This window comes from Megalops cyprinoides, chromosome 12 (assembly GCF_013368585.1).
Source record: "Megalops cyprinoides isolate fMegCyp1 chromosome 12, fMegCyp1.pri, whole genome shotgun sequence".
NCBI classification, from domain to species: Eukaryota; Metazoa; Chordata; class Actinopteri; order Elopiformes; family Megalopidae; genus Megalops; species Megalops cyprinoides.
This window is the reverse complement of record NC_050594.1, coordinates 27,021,709-27,036,799: the sequence shown is the minus strand read 5'-3', so window position 1 is coordinate 27,036,799 and position 15,091 is coordinate 27,021,709. Positions and strand designations below refer to the sequence as shown.

Here is a 15,091-nt window from a genome sequence, read left to right as displayed (position 1 = left end):
TGTTATATCCAGCTCCAGTCTTAACAAGCTTCGTGACAAATTCTTTCTTAATCTCGTCACCATTTGACAAGACTGTGTCGGGAATAATTAGCTAGCCGTGGCTTTGTGTTGATATTGTCTCCGGTAGAGTGTCTGTCCTGACCATTAACAGCAGCGGTGCTCTGATTCACTGACTGGTGAAACTGGTGTCTGTCCTCAGACTGTCCTGATTTTAATAGGAATGTGGGATAGTGCAGGAAATGAGGGAGTTTGTGAGCTGGAAATAGCGCTCCGTCAGTGTCTGCTCGTCCCCTGATGAATAGCTGTGGGAGGAGGAGTGGAAGGGCATGGGTCTTTATGGGAAGCACACCTGTGAGAGAGGAGGGGGAGTAGGAGGAGGAGAGGGTCGGGAGGGTGGGTGTATGTGTGTGTGTGTGCGCGTGTGTGTATAGGGGGGTGTGGTTTGGGGGGGGGGGAGGGGGGTTGCAAAGGCAGCATGTGGAGACAAAGGGTTTGGTCACCCCCTGCTCTCCTCCTTTCATCTCCTCTGCTTTAAGAAGCACATGGGGAGAGATAAAAACACAAAGGCTCGTCTTCAGTCTAAACCCACCAGCTTCACTTCACGGGAGCCATCCCACACATTCCCACCCGTGCTTCCCCTACAGCGCCGTTTTCCAGGCCTGCCAGCCCCCTTCAGTTAGGACTGGAGGTTTTGGTATTTTTTTGATTACAATTGTTTTTTCCCACATCAGTGTTTTGTCACATAACAGTCGATTGTAAAACTTGACTGCCATAAGATAATCACATACTGAACGACAGGAGGTGGAATGAAAAGGGGAGAGCAGCACCTGTACAATGAGCTGAGGGGCAGTTACTACGTCAGCATTTGAGTTCACCACGTGTATACCTGGCACACGGTACAGGTGAGCTACTGCAGAGTTGGAGCTGGCATGCTAGACAGTTTTAAAATTGGGGAATTGTACTCCTTGTCACCACTTCAGGGATTTGGCAGCAATATCATTCGGCTGCATGGTTCTGCCTGCTGGTCACTGATGCTGCTGATGCTGCTGATCCTGTAAGGTTGTAAAGTGCTTAACATAACTCTGGGCCACACGGTCACCAACTACCCAAGCTTTCTCCCCACCTGTCATGCTCTCTTTTTTTGATAGCTGTTCACCTATAGATCAATGAAACCTCATTCTGTTGTCACAGCTTAATAAAGTCCCTTAGTGCTGCTGTACAATGTGTGATACCAGGGCCCTCTACAACTACCTGCTGCTCTTTCTTAGCTTATAAGAGACTACTGTTTCATCAACATGTTATCCTTATATTTCATTGGCTGTTGGCAGTTCCTCACTGCTCACCGATGAAAAGGAGATGGGAAACATTTCGAAACATGCACACAAGATATTCAAAGGAGTTTACATCCTGGCTCATAGGACCTCACACACAACACAACCTTAGGTACTCTTTGTGCATCCCCCAAGAATTGTTGCAGACTAGCAAGGGCAATGAAGAACGAAAGTGAGGCTAAAATTTTAGTGTGTACTTGACAATGCACTGCTGTCGTCTGTGGCCACTGGTCCCAAAGAGAACACAGCACACAGCCTGTTGCATGGACATGTACACACACACACGCGCGCGCACACACACACACACACACACACATATACATAGTCATCTGTGCTGTGTTGTATCTTTCAATGTCCCCTTCACTAATGGAGCTCAAATAACTTGTTCTGTTGTAAGAAAATTTCCACTTAGGTGAAGTGCTCTCTCTTTAATGAAAACATTTACCCCCTGTTTATTTTGTTATGGGTTGGGATCAGCAGATAGCTATTCTTCTATTCTTGTTGCTGCCTGAATTTACTGTGGTTTGATTCCTTTCACTGTGGTTATCACAGCTGCCTGTGCCGAAATAGTCTTCAAGTCTGAATTTGTTTTTATGTGGAGGAGAATGAGGAGAATATACTTAGTCGTGAGGGTGTTGCACTTCAGTCATTTCTGTGATTTACAAGATTGGGAAAGGGTGTGTGTGTGGTGTGTGCGTGCCTGTGTGTGTGTGTGGTGTGTGCGTGCCTGTGTGTGTGTGTGTGCGTGTGTGCACGTGTCTGTGGGGGCCCCTTATTTGGACAGAGCTGGACTGCTGTCTGAATGGATGCGTCTCAGATCGGGAGCTCTGAAACGCGGGAGGCAGGATGTGAGCTCGCATGCATTTCCTGTTCTATTTCAGGTTCATGGTCTCACTTCAAGTGAGCCTGGAAGGAAATGGTTTCATCCGCGTCCGTCCTGTGGAAGGAGCGAACGCATTGCTGATCACAGGCCGAGTAGGTGCAGTGCTCTCTTCCAGCCCTCCGCTGCCTGCCACCTTGGGCTCCGCTCCATAAACAGACAGCAGGAACGGAGCATGCCCGTGTGCATGGCGTCACACCGCCACACGCTGGCCTGGGTGAAGCCCGAGCCACAGCTGCTGCTGAAGAAGCTCATCAAATGGTTCATTTTATCAAATGTGGTTTAATGTCCCAGCAGTGATTCTCTGTAAAATCAAGATGGACGACTCATGACATTGAAATGGCATTCATTTTTTGAACCAGAAGTTTCGCATCGCTGGAACTGCATGTTCCAAAAAATTGAAATGGCGTCATACCATGCCAAATATATGAGAATAGAAACCATTCCTTTTCAGGCTCTGCATGTGGGCACTTTTGGGCATGTTGAGTCCATAAATCATAATCGTTTATTGAAAGGAAAAAAAAAAAAAACCCTTCCGGTTACCCTAGCTAGTATAGTTATAGAGCTCTAGCGCTCTGTGTAGTTGTATTGAAATAATTTTAATGCTTTCATTTTTGGTTTACAGTTTTTAACTTTTTAGACATAAAAAGTCCATAAACCTCCATGAATTTCTTAAGCAACATCTCTGAGATGGTATGTTCTACCACCCTTTTACTCATGGGATGAAATGACCCTATAGCCACAAGAACCCCTTAACTGGGGCAGGAAGGAAGGAAAAAAAAATGCATAGTCTCTAGTGATAAACCCTCTCTGGCACCAAGGTCTGAAATGTAATCTTTTTCTGCTCTACATCTTTTGGTGCATTTTCAGTCGGCGTGCTCTGCGTGTATCAGAAGCTGGCCTCTATAGAAAGTCTCTCTGCGTGGTTGGCAGTCTGGCACTGATCCTTCAGCCCCTGCAGCCTGATGCAAAGGCCCTGTGTGGAGCTCAGACCTGCAATTCTGCTGCACTGATCTTGGTGAAGGAATACCTTTCACTCAGGGAAAGGGGGGAAAAAAAATCCCCTCGGATCCCCTTGTTATGAGCGCACATTGATGCTTTCAGGCATCTCCCACGAAAATATATTCAGCGTTGTTTAGAGGGAAACGAGGAGAGAAGGGGGCTTAAATCATGTGTAATTGAATAGCACATGGTGGGAATTAATGACCGTGATTGTAAATGGCAGCGTGACAGCAATTGAATTTCTGCAGCTGCCGAGGTCGCCATGTAATAAACTGGGCCGATGATAATTAGACTTTAAGCACCTAAGAGAACAAGATTCCTCCCTCCCCCTTTCACCATTCATCCGGACGCCTGTCTTTATTGCGCCAGGGCCCAGGGACCGCATTAACTTCAAGGTCCTGCCCCCAGTAATCTGTATAGTAATCTGTGTCGCCTGTGATTCCCAGAGCCCCGGCGGGCTATTCACACTGACCCAGCGAGTGGCCCTGTTAATGAGGGCCCCCACCATCTGTAGGCTAGGCCAGGGTCCCGGCTGCCATCAAAGTTAGTCCTCTCTGTGGACATGTCAGCACTGGGGGGGCTTTCCAAGAGGATTGCCTTTCACACATGCATCTTTTGTCATTTGAAATGTTAAGAGAAGAGAGGGGGGAAAAAAACTGCCAAATATCAACAAGCAAGGCGCACTCTCATGGTTGTAGAAATGTTTGCCCCCATTTCATGTAATAGAAGTTTGTTTGCCAGTGTTATATAGAGGGTTACAGTGATGTTGCGCACTGCTGTAAGTGGTGGATTGGTGTTAGGAGGCCTTCACTTTTAAGACAGCTCAGAGGGCATCACTTGACTGAGGATGTGCATGACGGAATGCCAATTACAGTGCTGATTCATAGTTTATAAAATAACTTTCAACTGAGTCTATGGATGTACATTCACTTGGCTCATCTCATCACAACACATAACACAAGAAGGTTTGCCAGGTAGGCGAGCATGTAGGTGTGTTTGGACGCTTTTTTTTTTTTCACCCCCGAGTGGTATTGTGGTAAATGTTGATGTGTACTGAAGCCGCCACGCGTTTGGCACCTGTTTGGCGGATGTTCTGAAGGGGAACATTGTCTGGCAACGGATACCACTTTGATCCCCCCCTGCGCTCCTGTGGGACGACCTGGCACGACAAGGAGGAGGGCTGGCCGAACTGCTGCACCTCTCTGGCAGCGGCGTGACCCGCAGAAATGACACGCAAGACTGGACAGAAAAAACCCAGCGAACGGAATGTGAAATATCAAAAAAGCTGTGTCATTTCTCATGTCTAGGTTCATTTGAATATGAAGAGGACAGCCCATACTTCATAGTTATTTGAATGTTCTTTCCTAGGAAAAGGGTGTACCCCATCCTCAAAAATATACAGAAGAAAAATACTGCCTTTGAGTAGTGCGTTTCTTGGTAGAAACTGAAACCTTTTGGTTGTCACATTGGATGGAAGTGTACATGTCTTGAAAGTCTAATAATAAGCTCTCCATTCAGCAGGTACTGTTTGTTGGTGTTGCATGGATCTGCAGCAGGATACGTGGGTTGCACTGCATTTCAAATCTCTTTACTCTCTCTACATAATCTAATCTAATCCCAAATTGCTTCATCATGAAGCACTTGCAGCAGGTGGCAGCCACCACTTGCACTTTTGTCAGTGAACCTGGGCTGCATGATTTTTCATGAGCCTCGGTGTGGTGGGCTAGTGCTACTGTCCCATTACTGCTGTCCTCAGACTACTAATGTCTCTGGGCTCCACTCGCGGAGAGCTGTTATCCCACAGAGTGACCATATGGGCCCTGCTTAGAGAGAACCTGACCCAGGTATTGTTTTACAGCCGAGTGAATTGGCATTCTCTGTGTCCTCATGTGGTTGGCATGGACACCTGAACCTATGCTGAGCTTTTGCACACACACAAAAATGAGGGGTTGTACCTGGGTAACCAAGGTTTCTCCCATTATGTAGAAAGTGCCTTTTGTCATCTCTTTTGCATTCTTTTTATTGTTAGGCCGAAGTGTAGGAGTACAGAAAACAAGCTTGAGAATTACAGGGTCAGCTGAGTGTCAGTGATTGGATGGAACGGGTTCGTCATAAGAGTATTTGAGCACAAGCTCACCAGTTGATTACTTTGATCAGAATGTGAAAGCTATAAAGTGAAGGAAAGGTGTGTGTGTCAAGTCAGTATGGCACTGATGAATAACATAATTAGATAAAGGATTTTTATTTATTTTTTCTCCATCGAGGAAGCAAGAAAGGGGATATCTCGCAGGGAGTTCCTTAAACAGAAAGAACTTGAGTTTCATACTGTCAATGAGGTGGGGAAAATGGGGAGATGTTGATTATAAGAATAATGTATTGCAATGTCTGTTCAGTACACAAATGTGTAACGGCCTGAAACGGCCCATCCTTAGTGTGTTATGGAGCAACGGAAGCGCCTCATTTACACAAGCGATTGTAGTGTCTGCACTAAAGTCACACATATGCTCATGTATGCACGCACCCCTTCCTGCCAACACAAATATGCCCACCTCCACAACTATGTGTTCAAGCTCACGCTTGCTGTGGAATGGTGCCTTTTCCACACTCACCCCTCCCTAAAGGTGAGCATGCTGTTGACAACACCCACATATGTAGGGTCACCTGTGATTTTCTTTAATGTACAGGTAAAACAGTGGGAGAGCCAGGCATTTCCCACCCTGGTTCTTAAGATGATTGTCAGCACCGTAAACACTGTCCTTCGGATACTGTACATGGCACTAAAGCTCTTAAAACGTTTAAGCTGGTAGCTAAGACTGAAAAACATGGGTTCACAGGAACATGTCAGAACTGAAATGTTCGTCGCTGACTGAAATCTTTTTCTAAATCCTACAGTATCTGTATTGCCTTTTCTTAAAGCTGTTTTGGAGTGTACCTTTTTTATTGGACGTGTTATTTTTCTTTCTCGTAACGTTCCTCACATAGGCCTCTGTCCCCTTTCTGGAGCAACCACAGCTACATGTAGCCTGAAATATGTTTGCTTGTGCTATGCTACATAGGTTAGGAGAAAGACCTTTGGACACCAACGCACAGACACAACCCCAGCCTGTATGGTTTCAACACAATTTCAGCTTCCCTCCAAAACAGCCACCATTTAGAGCCAAAAGGCCCAGGCGATTATCTGTAGTTATAGCACAAGGCAAACACAAAGAGCGGGTTTGTGGGCAGGCATTTATATAATGTGCAAAGCTCCATTGTGGGTCTCAGTTTACACAAGGGTGTGTGGGTATGTATATGATGTTGTGGCTAGTGTGTTATTATGTGAACCTTGTTATTTATTATCAGGCCCAGGGTTGCTATTGCAAAACAACAAAAAAATGTAAAAATAAAGACAGTAAAAGTGAATAGTATTCATTCATCAGTTTGCCTTGTAGACCTCTCCCTTAATCCCCTCAGCAGATCTCTGATCAGTGTTGAACAAGTAAATGCAAAGTACTCTCTCACTGAGCACTGATCAGATATCAGTGTTGCTGAAGGCAGTAAGGAATGAAGGAGGCTGAGAGTTCAGCCAAGGTATAGGCAAATATATAGTACTTTACAATCAGATACTACACAAGCTCAAAAAATATATATGTCAGAGCGTGTGTGTAAATTGATAATGGTAGGGAAAATTATAAAGTATAATTTCAGACAATAATCCTAGGTAACCTTGAACAGATATAGTGGGCGGAAAGTGGTGTAGCATTTTGGCTAAAAGCATGGGATGTGTTTTTCCAAAAGGGAAAGAATGTTTGCTTGGAAGCGTAATAATAGCCTGTCCCAATCTGTTGCCTCCCTGTCCATAATCGTCACCTAACAGATCTCATAACCAAGCACATTATACGTTTTATAGGCTATAAAGCTCGGAAACCCTGTACTCTCACAGTTTGAGTTATAATGCTGTAAAACTTGAGAGTTTGAAATTACAACACTGATAACCAAGTAGACTGCTGAGGTAAATACAGATCAGAAGTAAAGCCTCCCACTCATTCCCAAACACCAGGGACATAACACCTGTGTTCAGGTCCATGCAGGGTGAAGAAGCGAAGCACTACATTCTCAGATTCTCAATGGGAGAATGTGTTGGCATGGGAAATGTGTGTGCTGAGTTTCAAGGTGCTACACTTTGTGGTCAGTTTTGGTTTTGTTAAGTAATAATCTTTCTGCCAGATTCTGAGGCTGAATCACATGAGTAATGGATACAGATGGATGCCTAGGAGATGTGCACCGTAGTCCCAAACAAACCTTTATTACAAAAAGTTAGGCGTGTAGATTTAATAGTCATTTTTCCAAAACATTAGGAAAGAAAAATGCAACTCATTGGGGAAAAAAACACACTGGATGCTTGGCCCCCTGCAGAACATACTTGGCAGGATGTAAAATGGGAAGTGGATAACATTTCCTGAAAGATGATAGTGTGTGGTAATGCTGTGGATGTGCCAGACGAATGAAGGCAGACATTTTGTTTGGGTTCCTTTTCTTTTTGGCCCAGTTTTATGTGATGCAGCTCTGGCCTCAGCTTCTGTTATGTACTCAGGTATGACCAGGATATAGGACCAGTTGCTGTTCTGTTTTGCAGCAAAGTAGTGTCAGATATGGAGACTTACGACTGTACCTTTACTTCCATACAGCAGATCACTTATGCATGCTCATCTGCCACTCCATGTGCCATAAAATTTGTATGTCGCATGTACATGAAGTTGTTGAAGTCAAATAAGTGCGTTTTGTTGGTAAGATTTAACATTGGTGCTGAGATTAAAAAAAGTGACTTGCTCTCCCCTGCCAGGTCCTGTGTGATCTCTGTCCCGGAGTTTCAAGTAGTGTTCACACATGACTGGCCGCCATGACAGTCACCCTTTGCTACCCGTGGGGGTAAAGCAATTTCCTCAGTTTCTAGTGTTTTCGTTTCAGAGCACCGTCGCTCCACGTCCTTCCTGTGGTGTAACATGCCCAAAAGCCTCTCCGCATAGGCTCGCGTACAAGGGAATCTGTGTGGGTGTTTTTCTCGTGTTTCCTGCATTCCAGAGCATCTAATGTGAGGGATCAGCATGTACATTCCTGGCCACAGAGCTGCATGTCATGACCTGAGAAGGGAGAGAGTAAGCTTTTTGCACAATTTTAGCATCTGTCATTTCATTGAATGTATATTGGAATTTCTGGAAGAAGATCTTCACATTTTCCGGTGAGGTTTAGCAAGAAGGGAAGTCCAGAAGATCGTGGCGTGGAAGAGAGGGTTGTGTAGGAGGAAGAGATGGTGACAGAGTTTTGGCAACTTCACTTTATTTTTTACAGGGCTTTGTTGAGTCATTTTGGGAGAAATTGTTGCTAAACCCCTTGAAGCACATGTTCTCTAGAGGTTTAGTGGGATGATCTTAAACCATTGCCATCAACACAACACGCGAGTGGGATCCTTTGGGTTGGGCTTTTTGCTACTGCAACCATAGGACATCATTCAAGAAAGACATGTCAGGTCTTTAATTTTATTCTCTTTTGTTTTTCCAGAATGGGACAATGAAATCCTGGGACTTCATGCGCACCCATGATAGGTAAGACTGGTTATCCAGGTACCGCGTAACGAGGAGAAATTCTTGAAATGATAAGGACTTATTTCCACTTCCTCTGATGAGATTTTCCTTATTATCCCCCAAGACTCCTCCTCGAGTTTCTGGGCTCATTCCCAGGGGTCAGAGGTCGGGACCTGGCATCCACACAAAGCCCAATGCATCATACACTTTTTCTGCCTGTGAGCTGAAGCGTGACTCACCACCTACATTAAAACTCCATACTGATATGAGCCAATGAGGCACATGGCAGGGAAACTTTCCAAGGCCTGCGAACTATTACTATCTGCAAACACAGTTTTTTTCTGTGGGGCCTCAGATTGACTGAGCAATGGCAGAGATGTACAGTGAAGCCTGCAGATGCTACTGCACCCTCTCTGGGCGCATTTTGCACCTAAAAGTTGGGACTATGTGACATTGTTAACATCTCATGGGTCATAAATGGCCACTGTCAGGGGGTGGCTGCGCTTGTGGCAGAGCAAAGATCGATGTTTCACAGATAACTCTTTTATAGAGATTTTCATTTACAAACGATGCATGTGCCACAGCAAGATTGTGCCAGAGATCGCCACTGTACAGATATGGTTTAATCTTTAAGGGGTCTCTTTTAGAACACAGCTTCCCTCATCCACATGCATGCCCTTATGGAATCCAGTGCTTTGGAAGTGGAAGGTCCATTTTTACAGGTCTGCCTCCTGAACGCTCCATTAAATGGCTGCGTTAGGAGGCCTGCGATTTCATACCCAATTCTGGGTGGTAGAACAGGGAGGATGGAAAGTTGATAAAGAGAAGAGTGAAAATGTGATCTAAATGGAATTATAACCCAATCCCATATTGAGATTTAAGAAAAAAAGAAACAAAACAAAAAAAACAGCTAAGGTACAGACCCAAAAAGTTGAGCTCAGTGGGAAAATGGTGGTGTGACATCTGAATGATAATGAAAGGAAAATGGAGGGAATTAAAGAGTCCAGGATAGAAAGAGAGAATGGAAGGCCGGGGGGTAGAGCGCGGGGTATGGTTTAATGCTCTCAATGCGGTTGGCCTTTGTGTATTATTGCTGATGGTATCCTCCCAGGGGAACGCTGTATTGATCCTCTTATCAGCCCCTCAATACAATAGGGCTTGGGAGAGAAGGGGACCCTCGCTGTGGGAGCACTCGGCAGAGTTGAAAGGTAAAACCATTAAAACCAGCATCTGTTTAGATCATTAGTGTCTCCCCGGCCCTTTGTGACGTAGACCCTGCTATTGGTCCTCGGGGTGTTCCAGTAATGAGCAGGGAGGCAAGAGGAGAAAGCCGGTGTCAGCTACGCTTTTGTGGTGATGGAGGAGAGGGGGCCTGGGGAAGGATGAAGCCGAGGGGATGGGGTGTGGCGTTTGGGGGGCAGTCACAGTGAGACAGGGGGCTCCGAGGTGGAATGTTAACCCACGCTGGGGGGCTCCGAAACACCCAATCAGTCCGGTTGCCTCGCCGCAATTTGTCTTACAGAGAAGTGGCATCCCAGCGCGTTAGATCATGTGCGCGTCCTCAAGCTGTAAATGAAGAGCGAGGTTTAAACATTACGAGAGGTTTTCAGGTCGAGCGGCAGCGCGGGGTGCTAAAACAAGCCGGGGCCTGTCGGAGTCGTGACCTCGCGCCAGCTGAGCCGCTCTCGGCCTGTCCAGAAGGCTGTCTTTATCACTCCTCGGCAGCCCAGAAGAGAAGAGAAACGGCCTGTGTTCTCCAAGTGGTTTCCTCTTCCTGGTGTGTTTGTTTTTAAGGTGGGAGGTGCGTCCAGGGGCACAAGAGATCATTGTACACAGAGGGAGGCCAAAAAGGGAATTAGGAGTTCTTTATCTACAGGCAACAAGATTAATTTCAGTCCCTGATAAAGTGCTTTCCTCCCGGCCCTTTTATAACGCACTTTATTATTATTATTATTATTGCTTTCTTAAATAAGAGAGCCGCAGCGGTAATCTCCAGCTGGCCCTTGCCAAGGCGTTTTCAGCATGGGAAAGTCGGACCTGGCAAGGCAGGGCAGGGCTTCCTGCTTCCCTGGGCTCTTCCGCTTTCCCAACACGGCCCTCAGCCCCCTGGCTCCACTGACCTCAGAGAGACAGAGAGAGAGAGCGGAGATGAGGCTGAGTGTGTGTGAGCGAGAGGCTGGAAGCCCCAACACCTCACATTCTCATATATACAAACAACCACACAGACACACACAGAACACGTGTACTTTCTCTCTCTCTCTCTCTCTCTCTCACATACATGCACACGCGCGCACACACACCCTATTTATATCATTTGGCAGGCCTAACTTGGCATTTCTCAAGCAAGACATCATGGCGGCCTCAGTACACATCAGATGGGTCACCACTTCATCACCATCTCCAGCAACACCTTACAGCACATGTCTATTTCTGCAAACTGCAACTGTTACTTAGGATAGGCCTTCAATGGGAAGAATCTCCACGAGACGCCTGTTGCATGAGAATCAGGAGAGGATGAATTCAAGAAACACCAGTAACAGAGGAGAGGGCCTGGCTCTGTTGTTTTAGAGGAAGATGTCAGGCTAGGAGCGCAGTAAGTGCGCCAGCAATCTTAAATGCATTCAAAAGGCAGAGGTGGGAAGGGATAAGCAATAGCACAGAGAAGGTGAAGGAGGTGAGCACCTTCCCCAAGGCGGTGTTAACTAAAGCCAAGCACTTAATCTCCTCCAATCCAGTGCATCCTCCATGCAAAGAGGCCAGGAATGCCTACCAAGCCATTGTGTGCACTGTCCTTTTCCCTCAGAAATCCTATTATAGTGAGATTCTTAAGACTGAGAACCAGTAGCTTTGAATTCAAGGAACGGCAAGTGACAAAGGCTGTGGTGTTAATCCCAGGCCAGCACAACAGCAAGGTGGTGGCCTGATCCTTCCCACCCGTTTCCTCTTTACCTCGATGGCTGACCGCACTGCAGCCAACCATTATTAATAGGTGTGCTGTGGTGAGCCAGCCTTTTCTTTAAGGGAACAGGGGCAGCTTGGGGGTGGGTTAAACGAGGGAGAAGAACTTCAAAAGTCTCCCAAAAAAGAGTTCCTCAAAGAGCACCGGGGAGATACGAAGGAAACCTGGGTATTAATTAAAGTGATAACCCTTACCTTTTCAGCTTGTTCCTAAGCCCCGACGACCCTGTTTTCAAAGCCCGCTGCCTAATTGACACTGTCTGCTCTTGTAAATGGATGGGGCTGTTGTTTCTTTTTCTTTCTTGCTTTTTTTTTTTTTTTACAGTTTCAAATTAACTTTGCACATGCCCCCCCCAGTAATGAGGTATTTACATGGGTGTGGGAACAAGCCTCACATGCTTTAAGTGGTAAATGAAAGACAAATGCTTTGTGTTTTGCGCCCATCAGGGGCTTTTGCACTGTAATTTAAGCCTCCTGTTGTACACGCTGCTCCAGTCTCAAAGCCTGTGTCCCTCCAGATCATACGGCGTGTGTGTGTTCATCTAGAGCTGGTCTTCTGTGAGAGAGAGAGAGAGAGAGAGAGAGAGAGAGAGAGAGAGAGCTTTGTGCTTCTCAGTTTAACATGGTGAACTTAAGGTCCTTTCAGCTGGACTGGCGTAGCCAGCAACGGGGAATCTCCCTTGTCACGAATCTTCCAATTAGATTCCCACAGAAGCTCTCTGCGGTCAGCTGCGCCGGGGGTATGAGATCTGAGGCGTGCCGTTGTGAGGGAAAATCCAGGCCTGTTCTGGTTTTGGCCAGCTTACAGACCCAGGTGAAAAAGCGATAGCTTCCCTCCGTGAACTTAGCGGCCACACCCACCTGGCCTTACAGTAGGCCTGCAGGTACTTCTGACTTGGGGTGTGTGGGCAAAAAGAATGAATTATGAGTTCTCGATCGCACTCACGCAAGAGGAAGCTAGTAGGTTAATTGCCTCCGCCCTTGTAATATGAAAATGCAGAACTTGCTGTGCTACCTTGGTGATGAACCTTCTTGTCCAGGTCACTTAAAATGGGGTACTTGACTGTGTATGTTTGCTTTGCTGTTCATGATAGTCCTCTCCATTCATGAGCCTGGTCCCAGTGAGAGCTTGGTTGCCCAAACACACTTCCTCTGTGCTCACAGTGGAAGCCCTGCACACTTAACATTCTCACTCCACAAAGGCCCATGGCAGCGCGTAGTTGTTTGCTTTACAACTACGAGGAAATTGTTTTGGCCAAACTGCCGCTGCGGGTCTTATCATCTATATTGTCCCAGTACAGCTACAGGGGTCAGGGGGTAACGGCGGCAGCAAACAGACAAGGCTCACAAGGCCTCCCAGGCCCTTAGGCCAAAGGCTTCACCTTTGCAATCATGCATTTTCCAGTAACAAGACACTGACTAATGAAGATGTTGAACAAAAGTAAGTGCAAGCCAGGACAAGCCCCCAAACAGAGCGCAAGAAAACTATTCAACCCAGAGTGTGCAGTTATGAAGCATTTTATCAATGGCACTAACATATCCAGTTTGTGATGTGCATGGGCCGATTTTCAGGAGTGATCGGAGCCCTATATATGTATTAGACAGCCAAACTGACATTTTTAGGAGGGTGTTATTCTCCGCCCCGACGCTCAGGGGCATCTCTGTGCTTTGTGGCTCTGCGTTCTGTCAGCTCGAGGGGGACTGTGTGCGCCAGCTGATTTCCTCTCCTGTTCTTGCTTTCTTCCCCAGCGTCTCGGTCCTGATCTTCAACACCACGTTGCACTGCTTCATCCTGGTCAAGCAGTTCCGCCCAGGTAACTCCCTCCGCTCGTGCAACCCCCTCCTTCACAAAGCTCTCACCCAAACGCAGAGAAGCAGCAGGCGTAGCCCGAAGTCCAGTACGCAGGGAACGAGTCAGCCTTCAGCTTAATAGGTTTGATTTCGTCCCGGGCGTCTGACTCGGAGGCATCAACCTGCAAAACAGACACATTCTGTAATGCGTATGAGGGCAGGAAGTAAGGATGTGTGCTGTGAAATGATTTGTCGTGCGGTTGTCCCTGTGGTGGTACACCGTGTCTCGAGCGTGACTGTGATAATGAGATCTAGTGCCACAGCCCCTCCCTGGTGTCTCCCTACCCCCCACCCACCTCGCTCTCAAGCTAAACACCCCCTTAAGAGGCTCACAGCTCTCTGCGCTCAATGTGGGAGGGCTTCCTACCAAAAGCAGTGCTTGCCTCAGGCGAAGTTGTTTTTTTTTCGTCTGTTTATTTTCTTCATTTGTACAAGCTGAGTTTGTTTTCACTCTAATCATGAAATGATAGATTGCACGACATGAGACTCTTCCCCTCCCTGCTATGTATCTACACAACTCTCGGATACAAATTACCACCCTCGGGCACAGGAGTCCTCCAAGTCCCTGCACATAGTTTGGAGATGCGTGTGTGCGTGTGCGCATGGGTGTGTTCATCTGGGTGTGTATGAGTGAGAGAGAAAGAGTGAGACATGCAGGGAAAAGTCTTAATGGCCCATTGTCTGTGATCTGAGTATTATTATATTATTAAGGAAGACAGCAGTTGGGCCCTGCAGACAAATGGAAGGGGGTCTTTGCTGATTTAAAACAGCCCTAACCCGCTCGAATGTAACAGACTCCATCGAGACCTTATGGAATACAGGAATGGTAATGATGTCAGAACAGCGTCGCCCACAGAAATCATTGTGTAAGCGGACGCTTTCTTTTGTGAGGTCATTGCCGTCCCTGTGGGGCTTTTCTCGTTTTCCTCACTTGCTCTTACAGTGCATGGACACAAACCCATTGTTCCAGGCCCAGTCTGCCAGGGCCGCTGCGGCAAGCTTCATAATGGAAGGAAGGCCTTGCATTCAAAGCGATTGTTCCTCGGCGAACAACATTGGACAAAAAAGGCAGTAAAACTTTTCTGTAAAGGAACGATATTCAAACAATGCTTTTTCATGCAGTGTTTTTCTTTGGATTGTCAGAATGTATGCGGCACAGGGTTTGTTTGTTTGATTATTAAAGAGCTTATTGTCAAGCGACGTGTCCGTTTAGGCCTCCACTGAAAGCTTGTCAGTCTACGTGTGTGCTTTGCCTCTTTGGTTGAAGGTCACTCTGTGTAGATAGTTCTTGGCATGTGAGGCTGAGGAATGGAGAAAAATGGAGCATTTTACTGATGATACAGTTAGAATGAAGAACGTGGGCAGCTTGAGAGGGGTGCTCAGTGGAGCGCCTTTGATACAGGTTGATGAGTGCAGGACAGGATAAAGCCACTTTGTGTCCCTTAAATTGCAGTGTAGGCCAGCAAAGGAAGTGCATGGCATCCTATGTGTGGCTGCACGTATTATGT

General features: G+C 46.6%; 1 protein-coding gene across 1 annotated transcript in view; it reads left to right on the top strand.

The window, feature by feature from the left end:
- Positions 1-15,091, top strand: part of nudt14 (nudix (nucleoside diphosphate linked moiety X)-type motif 14) — a 29,454-nt gene that overhangs the window by 8,754 nt on the left and 5,609 nt on the right. The window contains exons 2-3 of the mRNA XM_036542377.1: positions 8,752-8,795; positions 13,482-13,546. Coding sequence (XP_036398270.1) covers positions 8,752-8,795; positions 13,482-13,546 — 109 coding nt within the window. The remainder of the gene's footprint in view (positions 1-8,751; positions 8,796-13,481; positions 13,547-15,091) is intronic.